Source organism: Varanus komodoensis, unplaced genomic scaffold (genome assembly GCF_004798865.1).
Source record: "Varanus komodoensis strain SLA01 unplaced genomic scaffold, ASM479886v1 scaffold24, whole genome shotgun sequence".
Taxonomy (NCBI): Eukaryota; Metazoa; Chordata; class Lepidosauria; order Squamata; family Varanidae; genus Varanus; species Varanus komodoensis.
This window is the reverse complement of record NW_025335641.1, coordinates 8,818,752-8,836,018: the sequence shown is the minus strand read 5'-3', so window position 1 is coordinate 8,836,018 and position 17,267 is coordinate 8,818,752. Positions and strand designations below refer to the sequence as shown.

Below are 17,267 nucleotides of genomic sequence, written 5' to 3'. Positions count from 1 at the left end.
GGTTATTGCCTCAAAACCCCCTGAACAGAAGTTTGTTTGTTTATTTATTTTTCGATTTATATCCTGCCTTTTTCCTACAAAGGGCTCAAGGCAGCTTACATCATTCTCCTCCTCCATCTTATCCCCACAACAACAACCCTGTGAGGCAGGTTGGGCTGAGAGTCTGTGACTGGCCCAAGATCACCCAGTTGGCTCCATGGCTGAGCAGGGACTAGAACCCAGATCTCCCAAGTCCCAGTCCCACACTCTTAACCACTACACCACACTGGCTCTCCACTGTCCGGTTCAATGGAGGGGACAACATGTGTGGAACGACTCCACACAACAAAGTAATCAGGAGATCTCTCATATGAAGATGCTCTATGTGGGCTCTGCTTCAGCAGAGCTGTGCATTGGTTTCCATTTATGAATGGCTGCCATTCAGCCAAATGCTGATTCATTAATAAAACGAGGACTCCTTTGTAGCCAATTCCACACATAGCACAAACGTTCATGTTTAGCTGCACTTACCAAAAACACGGCTATAGATACACCAACTAGAAATCCTGCTATCACGTCTGACCAATGATTTCGATATTCTGCTACTCTGTTAATACCAGTAAGGAATGCCATGCACATTAAGCTCAAGCAAAGGACTGGTTTCGCCAGCCTCGTTCCCCTGGCTTTTATCGTGTTGGTGATGTACATCTAGGGGAAAAGATCAGGAAGAATTTTTACAGCAGTATCAGTGTTCATCCAGTTTATAAGAAAAGCATTAGTATGCAGATTGAAACATGCAGCATTTCCTTTTTTTTAAAAGGAGGAGGAAAAAAATCAAATGTGGAAAGCACACCTTTAAGCCAGGGTTGAAGTAGTAATTTATGCATTAACCATTTATAATTTGCAATAGCAACATCACAAACCATGCACTTGAGACGAAACAAAATAGTCCAGTTAAAAGAAGTTGATATCTGGTGTTACCTTCACTTCTCTTTTTCCTGTTCCTTCCCAGTGGGAAGTGGGTGATAAAAGGATGCATGCTAGAGGAGGGAAGACCTCAGCCACAGCAATTGCAGATGTGATGGGATGGGCAGGAAATTTGTTACATTATGCTTTTTCAATGTGAGTTTCGCAAATCCGCACCTCCTGAAGCAACACACAAGCTGAGCCAGAGCTAAGACCCAAGTGTGCACTTGCCTGAGTTTGCCCGCAGTGCACAAAAAAGTACATATTACAGAAACTGTGCACAAAACTACATGATAGCAATTGAAAATCTTGAAATAATATGCACATTGACAAAATTTGTGCATTGGGAAAAATAGCACGAAAGTATACATTTCTGAATAAATCTTTATCTGAGGATAAAGGCTATTCCCAGTACCTCTAACAGCTTTTATGCTCCCTCTAGGATTGTGGGCATTATGCCTGTGTGTACAATTTTCATAAGAAGGGGAGTGGGAGGTACCACTGCCGTCGCGTCCTGTATGTGGGCTTCCCACAAGCAGTCATTTGGCCCCTGTGCAACCAGCACACTGCACTAGGCAGGGCCTTGGTCCAAACCCTGCTGGCTCTCTTTATGTTCTCATAGAAAAACCACCAAAGCATGAGCACAAGCCTGACCTCAAAAACTGGGCACTCACCAAGAATGAGGTGGACAGATGCGTGGACAGATATCCCTACAGATGGCTGCTTTCCCCTCTCTCCTGGAATGCTTTCCACAGACAGTGGGTGTAGCTAGCCCTGTGGTGGAGACTGGGGAGAGGCTCGCCAGAACAGCTGCAGACCACTGGTGTTCTCCGCCTGTTCCTCTCAGTCCTCCTCTCCTTCCTCGAGGGCACTTGGTGGTAGATGGGCTGGGGAGGGGGACCTGCCCTTCCCCACCCACTGAAACAGGTGCCCAGGCTTGTCCTCCTCTTTGTTTCTCTCATTTATTTACAGAGCCATAAGGGGAACATTCACACAGCCAAAGCATTTTGCAATGTCTGGTTGAAAAACCCAACAAAGGGTCTTGATAAGAAGAGGGAAAAGATATTCCAGCACTTGCAGTTCGAACTCGCATCGCCACATTTCAGCAATATTGGAAGAACAGCTAATGAAAGCACCTCTACTACCCTCGTTTTCACATACACAGACAGAGGGCAATTAATGCAAATCAACCTGATTGTGTACAGAGAATAGCAGCTGATGCTTTTCTGCAGTGATTTTTTTTACGTCTGATGTTTACATTTCCTGTATCTCACAGCCCTACCAAGCAATTGTGTCGCAGGCTATGGCTGCCATCCAACACTGGCACACTTTTGAGTGAAACTGGCTGCACATTGTTCTGTATCAAACCGTGACTTACGCCTTTCTTCACGGTCTAATCAAATGTATTCAGTGGATGGAAGAATTAAAATGAAACAGTGAAAACCCACAAATTTATCCCTGGTGACTCTCCACTGTCACCTCATGGAATGTGCTAAGAAACTCTTTGTGATAGTGTTCACAATCTATTCTTGCATATGATATAGATATATAGATACAGGTTTTTAGAATTAAGGGTCAATTGTCTTATTTCTCCTAATAATACACCTATGATTCAACAATCCAGTTTTATACATGAGGACCTAACACCAAGACTGGGGACAAACAAGGGCTTTCTTTGAGTCTTGAGGACAGCTCTCTTCTGCTAAAAAGTTTTCATAATTTTTGTGGTGTTTGAAAGTGTAAAACCTGCTTGAACAGACATAACAGTGGGACAAAATCAATGTGGATGCACAACAATGTCCCTACTATACAATATGGATGCACAACAATGTCCCTGGTATGCAATGCGGATGCACAACAATGTCCCTGGTATACAATGTGGATGCACAACAATGTCCCTGGTATGCAATGTGGATGCACAACAATGTCCCTCGTATACAATGTGGATGCACAACAATGTCCCTGGTATACAATGTGGATGCACAACAATGTCTCTGGTATACAATGTGGATGTACAACAATGTCCCTAGTATACCTGATCTACCTCTTTTAATCTGTCTCAAATCCAAAAGAATCTTACTCAAAATACGTCCAACACCTACAGTAGAATTTGAATCCATGTCTCCCAGATCCATGATCAATGCTATTCAAAATGTAGTGCTTGCCATTGTTAGCTCCATGCGGACTACACAAAGCACAGATCTATGTGGTGTAATAGTACTCCCTTCCCACACACCTGCTTTTTCCCAGTGCCATGGTCTTGAAGGGAGCTTAAGAAGAGGCTAGTCCTCATAACACCTAATTTCCAAGGCTGTTTTAAACTAAAATATGTACATGTGCGCATGCATGTATGCATAATACATGCTGAAATCCCTTTAGTTCATACTAAATTCCAGTCCTTACAAAATATGAAATTTAATCATTTTGCTTAACATACATTTCCATAAGAGAGAGGAAAAAGTAGCAGGAAAATTAGGTTTATCTTGCAGCAAAATGCTAAAGCTCATCATCTGCTTTATGAATGGCAAGCAACCAAAAATAATTCCACCAAAGACAGAATAAATCAGTGCTAAATAAAAGCCTGCATCTCCTGTCTTCTTCCCCTCATCTGGGAGGTTACGTGATTTTTACTTCACAGCTCTCCTTTTATCTGCAAGCCACAAACCCTCTTTTCTGTAGCACATGTTGCCACATTAGGATGGAAAACTGACGAGCTGAGAAACAGTCCTGGTTCTACTTGATGTGCCCTTCCACACATTCAGATAACTAGAAATGCTCCGGGCTTTTGAGATGGACTTCCCCAGGCCTGCACTGCAACACGTGTGTTTTGCAGCCACCATGCTGAGATTTGATGCCCCCTGCAGCAAACCCTGAAGTGTGACATAAGATGTCGGTTCTTGCCTGGAAATTCTGACAGTTATTCATACCTTATGGCAGCCTTCCCCAGCCTGGCAGCCTTCAGAGGCATTTGGACCGCAACTTCCCAAATGCCCAACCAGCAGGGCCATTGACTAGGAATTCTGGGTATTGCAGACCAAACGTGTCAGGAAAGCACAAGGTTGGCAAAGTCTGCCTTATGATGTGCCCCCTTGGCAAACACACTTGTGGTATAAAGCACGGACTTTACCTCCAGTGCAGGTCTAAGTCTGTAAGTCTTTTGTAAGCCGCCCTGAAATGCTTTTGTGTATAGAGCAGGGTATAAATATTTTAAATAAATAAGTTATCACCATTTCTACAATCACAGAGCTATGGGGTAGGGGTGCAATGGGGAGAAAACCGGATTCAAACCAGTAGAAACTAAACACTGTCCTACAGGACCATATTCTGGTTAAATTGTTCCTTCCAGCCTTGTTGCTATTTTAAATATTTTATTCATTCGGATCATGCAAGGCTACAGAGGTTTGAGTTGCTAGCAAGGAAAGAAACAACACTGAGATGTTTCACATTTATAAGGGTGTAACATTAACAGAGCATTTGGAAAAAGGCAAGTAGTTTTAACCATGGAATTCAGATTCAAGTCACCTAGTAAATATATCCTTCAAACTCAGCAGAAATATCTAAGACATTGTGTGTGTGGTGGGAAACCATTACTATTACATCAAATACATGGTGCAGAGCAGGACACCTAACTACTACGGAAAAGAATCAATCTGGTCTTCAAGCTCCAATTCAATAGACTCGTGAGGTTGCCATTGATACAGTGATGCAGTGACCTAGAAGAAATTGACAAAGCCATTTCTATTCCTCCGTAGGCACTACATGCAAGCATTATTTTGCCAAATTATGCTTAACAGTCCTATTTCTCCCAGCCTGAGCTATCGCAGACGTGGCTGTCTTGCTTAACATGCCGTCTTCCGCACCATCCCCACCATGTCAACTGCTTTCCAGCCTGGTTAAACCTAACGCTCACTGCTTCTGCACTCCTGCTTCCATAAAAGACGTTTACAAGCTGCAATCCACTCATAGCAATGCAAATGTACAAACAATATATACCACTTGCTTGCTGATCGTGCAAACTTGGTGTCCATTGTGGTTGAGGACGGTGCCACTAATGGTAGACAGACTAGGCAGAACCAGTAGAACTTGGTCTTTCCTCTGTTCCACCAGCAAGACATAGCACAAAAAGTTCACTAGAAGATCATGAGTGCAAACCGGAGGTTTTGTAGGGGTTCCCTATCCATACAGAGGCTGGAGAGATGTCACTAACTCGTACTGACTCGTACAGAAAAGCAGTCTGTGGAACCCACATTTCTCTGTTCCAAAGAAAAGGCAAAACAAGCAAGTTATCTTGAAGATTAAGAGGGAAAAGGAAAGGTTGGACTGGGTGATGACCCAAACAGCAGCAGCAACTCAAAAGCATTCTTTTCATCTCATTTGTCTGCTACAGCAGTAATCCATTGCAAAGAAAGGGAAACTAAGGCATGAAACTTAACTGCAAGATCATGCATTTGAAGCAATGGGGTGGGAATGGAGCGTATCTCTGACCTATACATACTGCATCACAAAGGACTCCTTTGCACTCCTTTTTTTTCTATTTCAGCTGCCACTTATTCCATGAAAAGGCAAACTGAAGTACGTCCATTTTAAAGCCCTTCCTACACATAAACAAGAAAGATTAAGTAATTCACATACCATGTAACTAAACAAAACCACCTTGGTGCTATGGTGCTCATGTTAAAAAAGTGGAAGTTAAACTGCCTGCACTAAAACATAGTGATGTGAGCAGCATATGAGGAGACTACATGGATGAATTGGAAGAACTGTGCTAAATTTACAGAAGTGTGGAATACTTACTGATACTGCATTCATATGCAACTGTACCTGGAAGTCAGTGCCAATGAACTCAGCAAGGCTTACTTCTGATTGGACACACATAATTGCAATGTCAGAGCTGTTTGTTAACTGAGAAAAGGAGCAGGTAACCTTTGTTTATCTTTCCATCCAAACCCTTTACTTCCACTTTCAGGGAGTTTACCTAGCTGTCTTTTGCATATTTGGATGGTTGCCAGAGGCAAAGGGAAGGAAGAGGAAGAGATGGAAGAAGGTAATAGGGCAAATAATAATAATAATAATAATAATAATAATAATAATAATAATAATACCTTTGTTTTTGCTAAGCATGTTGTGAAATTGTTCTGAAATTTTTAATAAAAATATAGAAAATAAAATGAGATTTAAAAAAAAATAGAAATTGTATAATTAATTCTTAAAATAATGTAAAGATTCTTAAATCAGGGAAACAAGCCAAAATATTGTGTATTATGGGACCAGCATTCCAATTTAGCAGTTATTAAATGGGAGGGAAACCCTATATTCTACTGTAGCATATTTGATGCATTATGAGTATAAATACACACAAAGTGATTCTTTCTTTCATCCAGAATAGATTAATGCACTATTTCCTTCCAAACATGCTAACACCCTTATAGTAAAGTTAGCCAAACAATAAATAGCTGTCTTAATAATATGGTAATTTTAGTAAATACCACTAGAGGTCAGAAAAATCTTCTGCACTGTTATATACATTAGAATATTGAAAGAAAGCAGGGAAAAAATCAGCTAAAATGTTTTATATAAATAACATCAGAAAAGTAAAATTAAAACTTTGGTTTTAAAATCAAGGCAACTTAAATCAACAAGAAAAAATATAATAAGCAAGAAAAAAAAGACACTGGGCTAAAATAACTTGTTCAACTAAATCATGTTTCCCACTTGTACTTTCTATATAGAGGACTGTTGCAGTAGGAGTGAAAGAACCAGGTTCAAAGCTGTATTTGGCCAAGACAGTGAGGAATTCTCTCTCTGCCTAAACCAGCTCACAGAGTGACTGTGGGGATGACAGGGAGACAGAAAGAACCGTGTATGCAGCCTTGATTTCTTCAGAGAAAAATTGCGGCTGTTGTTAGTTGAGAAGTCATGCCCGACCCATCGCGACCCCATGGACAACATTCCTCCAGACCTTCCTGTCCTCCACCATCCCTTGAAGTCCACCCAAGCCCACACCCACTGCCCCAGTGACTCCTTCTAGCCACCTCGTCCTCTGCCGACCCCTGCTCCTTTTGCCATCCATCGTTCCCAGAATCTCAGAGAAAAATACATGTGAATAAATAAGTGAAGCAATGGTGCTTATACTTTTGTCAATCTAATCACTAAAAACTAACCACTAAAACTAAAAACAATCTAACCACTAACTAAATAGAGCTTTGACACAGGGGGCCCTGGGAGGCACATCTGGCACTCTAGGAGCCAAATGTAGCGTTCTGGATTTCGTCTGGATTTCCTTTCTTTGGCCCAACCCACTTTACCCTGACCACCAAGCATTTGGTGGCTTCCCAGCTTTGGCACAGTTTTTCCCCTTCTAAAAGGTAAAAACACCTCTCCTAACTTAATTAGTAACCATAAGAGCTTTAAGATAACATATGTTTGTATTTTAGGCACCATCCCTTTCTCCTCTGCCCCTCCCAACACTAGAATGTGGCTTTGAGAGCTTCTTCTAAATGAAATCTGGCCCTTGGACTGAAGAGGTCCTCCACCCCGGCTTTAGCATCATCTAGTGCGCACCTGCATCCCTAGGAAGGTGTATCACGAATCATTTATATCACTCGCTATTTTGTATTAATTTTAGAAAATGCCATTGCTTTTTTCATGGACCACATCTTTGCTCATTATCCTTGTCAGAAGGAAGGGCTGGTATTTCTGGGTAGAACTTTCAAATGATGCAAAGGAAAAGTCTTTGTTTATAGAAAGTAAATACCCATAGTTGAAAACTGACCAAATGTAAGAGGTCATGTGGCATAAAAACAGAATCATACAAGATCTCTGGGTTATACTCTGATCTAATACTCTGATAAAAATAGACGTAGACAAGATTCACTGAGGTGGAGAGAATGATCCTTCTAGCAATAATGTACAATGACATCTCCTGGAGCCATTCGGCGTTCTGCAGTACCAGGCATGTAGCAAAAATATAGTCTACAACCTATTGTGCCATATTTATAAATCTTGCTTTCCAAAGTATGCTTCCTGTGTTTCTTTACTTACACAGGAAAGCAGTTATTATCTAAATGTGCTTGATGGAGGGAAAGTGATTTGATTTAAGAGATTAATATGCTTGTATAACATACTAGCACTCAGATTTTAACAAAGTATGTCTGGCTAGGAAATTCTGGCAGTTCTAGGACCTTTTTCTGTCTAAGCATGCACTGGATTGTGCCCTTACAATCTCTTAATTTAAAATAAAAGTAACAATCTGTTTCACATTTTAAAAACCATCTGCTCTTTAAAAATAATCATTATTGTTTTCCAATTTTTAATACAGAAGTACATGTTATTAATAAACCAAAAAGACAGCAATTGTGCATACAGTATACTGTAAGCCACCCCTGAACATTAAAAGTTACACATCTTTAAAGGTTATGCTGAAGGAGGGTTACACTGGACATTTAAGTATTAATTATGTTTCTATCCTGCCTCTTTTCCTTCCAAGAAAGGCAAGGTAGCTTACATCAGTCTCCTCTTCCTCTCTGTCTGATCCTCACTAGAACAAGCCTGTGAGGTAGATGGTGCTGAGGGTCTCTGACTGGTCCAAAGTCACCAATGAGCTCCTTGTCTAAGAGGGGACCAGAACCCAGATCCCCCGAGTCCCAGCCCAACAGTCTTAGCCACTAAACTACACTGGCCCTCAACTCTAAGCCTGTGCCTTCCTTGGGTTCCAGCCCAGCCCACCAGGGTTCTCAAGAAGGGCAGGCCTTCTTCCAGTGCCTCCTCTCCCCCAGCTGATCACTGGATGGTTTCCTGCATTTATGCAGCCCACACTCCCAAAAAAGGTTGAAATGACTCTCTTAAGGTATGGCCACTGGAAGCAAGAGCTTTAACCTAAAATATGCAAACCAAACCAACCAGCCTGGACCTTTTGCTTTTGGCCCTGCAAGATGTCCTGTGAGAGCACCTTTGAAATGGCATTGATCCTTCAGGCAAAATGAGATTCTACACTTCTTGCACTGACAAACAAATTCTGTTCATTTAAGCCTGAGACCATGCCCCATGCTTTAGCATTGCACTCCTCCCGAAGATTGTCGGCTCATTTCCACCAGGCAGCCGTGACTAATTTGACAGCTGCTAAAAGATTTCCTACCAATTTCATGCGCTCATTTCTTGCAAGGCTGCAATCCTAAACATGCTTACTTGGGAGTAAGTCCATAGACCATAAAGGGATTTACTTCCAAGTGGACATGCATAGGCTTGTACTGTAAGATATCCAAACAAGGTTCATAATGTGTCAAATCCAAGCAGCCTTTTCAAATAGGCTATAACCCTTCATCAGAAACTTCTGATTTTTATTCATGTTCACAGGCCCAACACATGTAAAGAAGTTATAGGAAATCTATTCCCCACATTTTGTATAAGCATTACTAATACTAGATATCTTTTGCCAGTTTTTATGGTACTACACTGGCAGTATAGTACTTTATAGATTCTTTTAAAAAATTAACATCATGGAGAAATTTTAAGTCCATTACAAAATAAAAAGTATTTCCATTAATCCCAGACATTTCTGTGCCTATCTTTACCCATTTTAACTTAAAATAATGCCCTTACACTATAGTTAATATTTGATAAATATAAATAAGCTCGTTTCTTAACTTTGTACCCCTGCTGACTATATTTTCACGTGTGGATGATTCTTTACCTGCATTTCCATCTCATACATGCTTGCACACGGAAAAGTTCTCTAGCTGAAAATTTGAAATCACAAAGACTTTGGAAGTTATATAAAAAAAGACTGCAGGGAAGACACTGAAATAGTGTTCCAACATTTTGTTGTTAATTTGACATAAACGTTTTATTAAAGTGACCCAAAATACTGTGGCTAGGATCCACAGTACACAACATGGTCACCTTTGTGCAACCTCCGCCTTTGAGTGGAAAGGCACCATAACCTCTGAAATAAGGTTTCTGAAATATGGGCACCTCGCATGATTGGCAAACCATTAGGTATTAGGGATTGCTGCTACGAAACATAAGCAACCAGTGATCACGTGCACAGAGAGACATTTGAATCTTCACCCTCACGGTTGCCCAAACTACTTGTGCATGTAGAGAAGAAGGCTCTGGCATTAACTGGCTGAACTCATACATATTCCAATGTCTAGAACAGCACCAAATCTCTTGCCTTCTGAGGAAAGAGGAGGTTGCCAGGATGGCTGGAATTAAAGTCTCTCCCAGGTCCTGGAACTGGGTGTGACTTTGTGGAGCAGGCTGGGAGACTGGGAAAAGGAAGATAGGAGGCAATGAACCTCAGAGGCCCAGCTGAGGAAGGAAAGATACAATGGACCAAGCAAAATAAACCTGCTGGGAGGGGAGGTGAAGGAGGAGCAGGCTGGGAAAATGAGCAGGGGCATAAGGAGATGAGACACAAAAGGGTTATTGAGAGCAGAGCCTCTGAGGAAATCTGACAGCGCTTAAGATTTAAAAAGTTATATGCTATGTCTACTGTCATTGCAAAATGACCTGGCAGCCCTAAAGGGTCCAATAAAAGCCAAGAAGCAGTAGCCAAAGTGACAGGGTGGTGGTGGGCAGGAATCAGGACAGAGATAGATTTCATATATTGATTTGAACTAACAATCCAATTATTAAACTGCAGGTTTCTGGCTGATATTAGATTGTGCTTGCAGCAGTGAAGCCTCTAAAACCAGCTGGCTGAGTTGATGTGATGAACAGCAGGTTTCCAACTTCTCAGCTGCTCAAGCAACAGAACTGAACAATCAAGAAGTTGGTTCTGGGCTGAGATTATCACTTTGCAAGACTATGGGGATGGAACAGACATGGCTAAGTTTGGAAAGAGATCCCAGCAGGCCGGAAAGCAAAGAGGCAGGGAGCCAAGAAACTAGGCAGCTACAGAAAAGGTGCAGAACAGCCAATGAGGTATGATGCAGAAAGCTGAGAACAAGCCTTGCAGAGGAAAAGGACAGATGGGGAAAAGGAGTTAAGAGAGACGACGTTCTGAAGAAGCCGTACAGGGCATAACACCCCCTTCAAATTGCATTTCCCCTTCAGACACCCAAGTTCCAGGCCCAAATTTCCACTGTGCATCTACATTGGTCCCCAAATATGCAGCCCTAATTTCTTCATACAGATTTAGAATGTTTCAGTTCTATTCTAAAAAAGATCTATTAGAATGTAAACAATGCCTCTAAATGAAACTGACCAAGCCCACTTGTATTTGAGGTTTTAGGTTTTGTTTTGTTTTTTCATACAGAATGAGGTGTACTTTCCTATGCAAAATACAATCTGCACCAAGGTAAGTGAAAGATGCTAGTGATGAATTAACATGGCCACACTTTAAGTCTCAGTATTTACTTAAAATTATTCATTACTGATTTAGTCTTTCAGTTAATAATGTAATCGTGAAATGTGTAAAGCCAAATCTTTTCTGTGGCTACTGTACAAGCCACACTACTGTAAGTCAAATAATAACCAGGAATTGATGTGTTCATGGGCAAGACTAGTTTAGGGCTAAGAGCATGACTTGCAGCAGATCTCAGGCGCATGTGCTTCCTAACTGCTCTCCTCTTTTCAGTTTACCATGGTTACACATTTTGTCTAAATAAAGAAAGTATGAGAATTTCATATCAGTAATCAACATGACTCAGAAATGCCCTGTTCTCAATCCAGAATGGGAAGGCAAGTACATTTCTATTGAAAATATTTGCACATTCCCAAACTTAATTGCACATTTGCAAACTGTGTACTTGCAAAACACACAACTTTCCCAAAATGCACATTTTAAACCACCCACACTTTTATCTACGGGGGATAGCCATGTAATTTAGGAAATGTCTGCAAAATTTTCAGTAGCAGGTAATTTTGCAGTCTCCCTAGCTGCACAAAGCAAACAGCAAGGAAACCACGACTGCAAATTGAGGAGAGGTGAGCATCAAACTGATGCTCAGAGAATCCTGAAAAGCTTGAACATCATTCATTTGTCCATCCCTGACCTGAACCAAGACACACTTTTAACTTTGGTTTAGAGAACAAACCAACTTCAAGCTCTGGGACACTGCAGGCCCTTCCCCCCCTGCCGCTCAGGTGCTTTCAGCAGGAGGAACAAATGTGAGGGGACTGCGAAGGAAAGGAGGTTCAATTCCTGCCCAGAATCCTAAGGAAAATTGCCCAGCCATCCTCCTTCACACTATTAAGCCCAGGCTGGCAAAAGAGGGGTGGGTCACTCTGTCCCTTCTCCACCGGCTCACTTGGTTTCTTTGCCAGACTGCAAAGGGAGACTCTTTTATGGACAGTGGGAGAGGAGCAGGAGGATGAAAGCAAGCAGAATGAGAACCACTGGAGCACACATACGCTGCCACTGTAGTAAAGCCAAGAAATTGGGGGAAGCAAGAAGGGAGGGCAGTTGCCACTTTGCATCTAACAGAAGGAGGCCAAGGAAGGTGGTGATGGGGGGTTGTGACCTGGATGCCCTTGCTTGCTGCTGCCTTTCTCCTTTTCCTCCGAGCTGGACCTTCTTCCCTGGGGCATCTCTGGCCAGTCACACATTGAAATAGCCCCTTTCAGTTTCTCTTGCTGTCACTGCCTGCTTGCCTCTCACTCAGGAATGCACAGTGCCCCAGAAATCTCTGGGCTACCACTATGGTCAGGGTTAATGGAAGCTGAAACCCAGCAAAAACTGAAGTATCACAGGTTCCTCATCCCTGATATATAGAAAAAGGGAATGTCCCTGCCTACTTTTAGCTTTGGCCATGGCCCAGTATGCCCAGTATGCAGCTTCCCACCAAATCCCCCCTGAGGAAATGAGACCCTCCAGCAGTACAAGGTTCTGCTAGAGGTACAAATCTCTCTTTCCCAGGTGTTATGTCCAGCTGACAAACTCTGGTGCCCCGGCATAAAGGAGCAGATGCACAGATCTGGATGGGCCTTGAGACATGCATGTCTCTGGAATGGGCCATTCAGGTGCCAGCACGATCCTGACAGGGGCTTCCCGGAAACAGGGGTTATCTGTGGCAGGGGCCTCTCTCAAAGCTCTTGGGGGGAAATGCTTACATCCTTGTGCACTGATCAAGAAAGCCATGTACATTTTGCCTGCTCCCTGCTTTAAATGGAAACAGCCATGGACTTAAAAAACACCAATGAACAACTAACAATCTAAGACATATCTTACTTAAATGCACCATCCTTGTTAAAAGTGGCACCCATGATCGTTTTTCCTAGCTGCTTTCTGCAGGACCACTTCCGTCATCTTTGTAATGAGACTCGGACAGCAGCTATCTGTCATCCAGCTGCTCAGTAGCTGGGAGGGAGGGCACCGAATGAACGGCTGCGCCATCTGGACCGGAGGAAGAAGACAGCATCACCATCAGGTTGATTAAACTGCGGCCCAGATTGCCCCAGGGTGTCGCCGCATGCGCATGACAAGGGGGAGGATGCAGAAGGCCTTCATACAACCGTGCTCAAAGGGCAAATGAGCAATTGCTCAGCGGTGTTGGCCAATTAGCACGGTACCTTCTGCTCTCGTCTAGAATCATGGCCGTGGCAATATGTCGTAGTCAGAGAGTCAGCTGAGAGGTCGAGGCCTGCTCTTTGGCCAAGGAGTTGGAGCAATAAACAAAACTGGCAGCGAAGGAGAGAACGGGTGGTGCTCTGTGTGCACCATTCCCTTTCTCTTCTTTTATTAAAGCCCCGGCAGATTGCAAGCAGGAAATTCAGCGCTGGCCCAGCAGGACTTCCTGGCCTCCCCCTCAGAATGCTCCTAAGCAGAAGGAGAGGGTGCTGCCTCCATGGCGCCGCTGAGCTAGTCCTACCACCATGAAACAGGCAGGGAAGAAGAGGAGCAAAGTATCCCTGCAGAAGTGCAGTGGTGGAATCTCCTCTCACTTCTTAAGAACTTCTAAAGCAGAGCTGATCCTTTTCTTTCTCCAAGGGCCACATTCCCTTGGGTGCCATCTCGTGAGGACTGCATGCCCCTGGTGGGAGGGAGCACAGCCAAAAGTGAGTGGGGCTCACCTTCCTTCTCTCCTTCTCACCTACCCCCTTCTCTCTCCCTCTCCCTCTCCCAAGCAAGCAGCTGGGACATCAAGGGGTGACTGGCTGGGAAAGCTGGCTGCTGGGAAAGGGAGAGATTGGTCTTGCCCAGGGGCTTACCTTGATCAATCACTCACAATGGGCTTCCTTCCACTTGGCCCCTCAACCCCAACACATTTCTATCCCCTCCTTGACGGCTTGCAGAAGGCTTTCTCCCTGGCACTTCCATCACTCCTTCTGTTTTGCCTTTCCTCTCCATTACTTCTGTCTCCACTCCACTTCTCTCCCTCTGGGCTGCCCCCACCTGCATGCAAGGAAGCCAAGGGCCATATGTGGTCCATCTGCTTTAAAGGGGGCACTCTGGTTCCCAAGAGGGTAGCTTGCAGCCATATTTGCAGGCAATGTATCAACTGAACCTCCGGCCCACTGAACACAACACATTCCACCAACCCTTCGACACTTGCCTAGCAGTCTCTAGAAAGCTGCTGCATTGCTTACAAGGGGAGTTTGACTTGCTGGGCCAAAAAGATATACCTGATGAGCAGCAATTGTCTAGGAACATCACAAATTGCAGAAGCTGAATGAATGTACTATTTCAGTGCCTTCAGTGGCAAGATTCTAAACTTTAGTTTAATTTTGTCCACTTCAAGCATTAACCTGCTAGGAGAGACTTACATTAGAATCAAAGAGAGATTCACGTGACGATCATACCGCTACCATCAGTCCTACTGTGGAAAGTTCTCCCATCCTTTCTCCTTCTTTACAACCACACACTTGATTTTTTCCCTTGCTTGCTTGCTAAGTGAAAGATGGCTAGAAAATTTCAATACATGGTCAAACAGCTCTCACCTGAATTGTATCACAGGTTGATCAGGAGGTAACCATCTTGGTCCTATGTAAATGTTTGTGTAAATCATCACCAATCAGCATGGAAGGATGATTTAAAGTGAGTAAGCAAGCCATGGTTTATGTAAATTATGTTTAAAGGTTACCTATACAATCCAACAAACTATGGTTAAGACACTTTCCCCAAAACTTAGCTTGCAAATTAAATAAGCAATTCTTGCTAATGCATCACTATTCACACCCTTCCGAAGCAAAACCTAACCCAGCAAGTTAAACCATGGTTTAATTTACGTTTGGGCTCTTAGACAAGATTAAGGCTCAACCATGATTAGCACTAGCCACAGTGAAGTCTTATGACCGCATTGGGCTGCCATTCAGGAAAGTCAGCCAATAGTTACACGAGCTGGTGCGGCATTATAAGATGGCCACAGTGTGAACGGTCACAGCTTAATATTTGTTATGTTGTGGGAGTGGATACTCTAACTGGCCCACCTACCTGTTGGCCCATGCATACCTCACCCCACATGCTGAGTTCCCCCAAAGGATCAGGGGTTGATCATGCCATGGCACATGCTGTTGCATATTTGTCCGCTCCTGTGGAAGTGGTGCTGGAACACCTGTCCCTGAACGAAGCTGCAGCCCAAAAGGTCCTCCATTCCTACCAGGAGTAATGTGCCCCTTTCCCTTTGACCCAGATCCAGCTGAATTCCTTTCACTTGGAAGTTGTGAAGTTTTGCAATGATCCTTCCCAGAATCTGGTCCTCTGCTGTTCATTGGACTTTTTGTGCTTAGCCATTACTAAGGAAGCACGCCAAGCTGGGAAGAAGTTGCAAAAGCTCGTGGCACTCCAGTTGCACAACCAGTGGCCTTCTTCCACAGCACATACGGCACAAAGGCTGCAGATCACATGTGTGGAGGAAGGACATGGCTCGTGCAGTGTCTGCATGGGCTCGCTTCCCGGAGGGTGCCTGCATGAACTCTCAGTGCTCTCACCAAGCAATCGGGCTTGTAGCCATCGGAAACCCAGCTGGCATCTGGGGAGCTGAGTCCAGGGAATCCAACAGATTCCCACCCCCAGTGCTGCTGCTCAGCAAATAACATTGCTAGCTACTGGTATTGTTGTGAGAAAGACAAAAACCCTGTGAGATGGTCAATCAGACTTTCCAGGGAAACGTCTTCCCAGCCCCATCCACCAGTGATGCCTACACCAATAAGCAACATGACCGATGGGAAGGGTGGGCAAGGGCAAGCATGCAGGGAAGAGGAGGCTGGGCTGCAGCTTCATATACGCAGTCACAACTTCAACTGGAGGAAAGTCTTCCCTGCCAGCCTGCCCCAGAGGCCCTGCCGCTACAAGCCTGAACAGCACCACGGATTTGGCTGGAGGATGTGTTGCCGGGAGCCATGCATTCCTGCCTGAGCCTAGCACCCATGCTTAGTGCCCCCAGGCAGCCTCCTTGCTGTACCAGCAGTCCCCTTTCCAGCTACAGTACCCACCCCATGGCACCAACCGGGGCACCCACATAAGCCGAGACCCTGAGCCTATAAAACACAGTATTACAGAAACAGTGTTTTGTAAATGCGCATCTGGGTATTCTACTCCAAAACCTTGCGCAGAGAGAAAAGAGCATTCAAATCCAGCTTCCCTAACTGAATACATCAGATAATCCCCATTAAAACATGCCAAATGAGAAGGGATAAAGATCTTCAAGTCACACACAGCTGTGGTTTAAAGGTGGGAAAGAATCAGAAATTGCTCACATTCAGATTTGGGGGTAGTACTGCTGATTTAAGGTTGTTAGTGTGCCAGCTCCAGGAAAGGAGAGACAGTTTTGTATGTGGGGCAGGATGATCTCCTGAATCCTTCAGCACTTCCATCTTACCTGAGAAATGCTTGACAAAAAAAGCGACAGGGCAAACTAACCATGAAGTGTTTACAAATAGGGAACGTGAATGCTGTTGGCACAAGGCTGAATATCCAGCACAAGAGAGAGTCAAGTTACCATAGCAGCAGGCACCCACACTGAAAAGTGGCAAAAGGGATCCTATTGTTAATAAAACAATATGCTAAATTTCAAAAGCTAGAAAAGACCCTGGAGACAATTAACAGACAAACTGCATGAAACACAATTGGGTTACCCCTCCCAATTTAGACTGCACAATGTAGGGGGAAAACAATCAAGTATTTATTTACATCAGAGCTAGACAGATGTCAAACCTGCAGAATCTATGGAGTTTTTATTAGAACAGAGTGAAAATAATGTAAAAGACATGTCACAGAATTCAAGAATTCTGAGTTCAGAGACTTGCTTTCAGTACCAGAACTGAATGAAGCTCACAGCTCTGTTGTATAAACTTCCACTCCATAGAACTGTGCTGGGAAATTTGGCTTGTTTGGGCTTGATGAATGAGTCCAGTCAAGCACTTTTCACAGACTTCCACCT

At 43.6% G+C, this 17,267-nt stretch overlaps 1 protein-coding gene across 1 annotated transcript in view; it reads right to left on the bottom strand.

The window, feature by feature from the left end:
- The window catches only part of PLPPR5 (phospholipid phosphatase related 5), a 78,830-nt gene that overhangs the window by 1,549 nt on the left and 60,014 nt on the right, over positions 1-17,267 (bottom strand). The window contains exon 4 of the mRNA XM_044432249.1: positions 511-687. Within this exon, the coding sequence (XP_044288184.1) occupies positions 511-687 (177 nt within the window). The remainder of the gene's footprint in view (positions 1-510; positions 688-17,267) is intronic.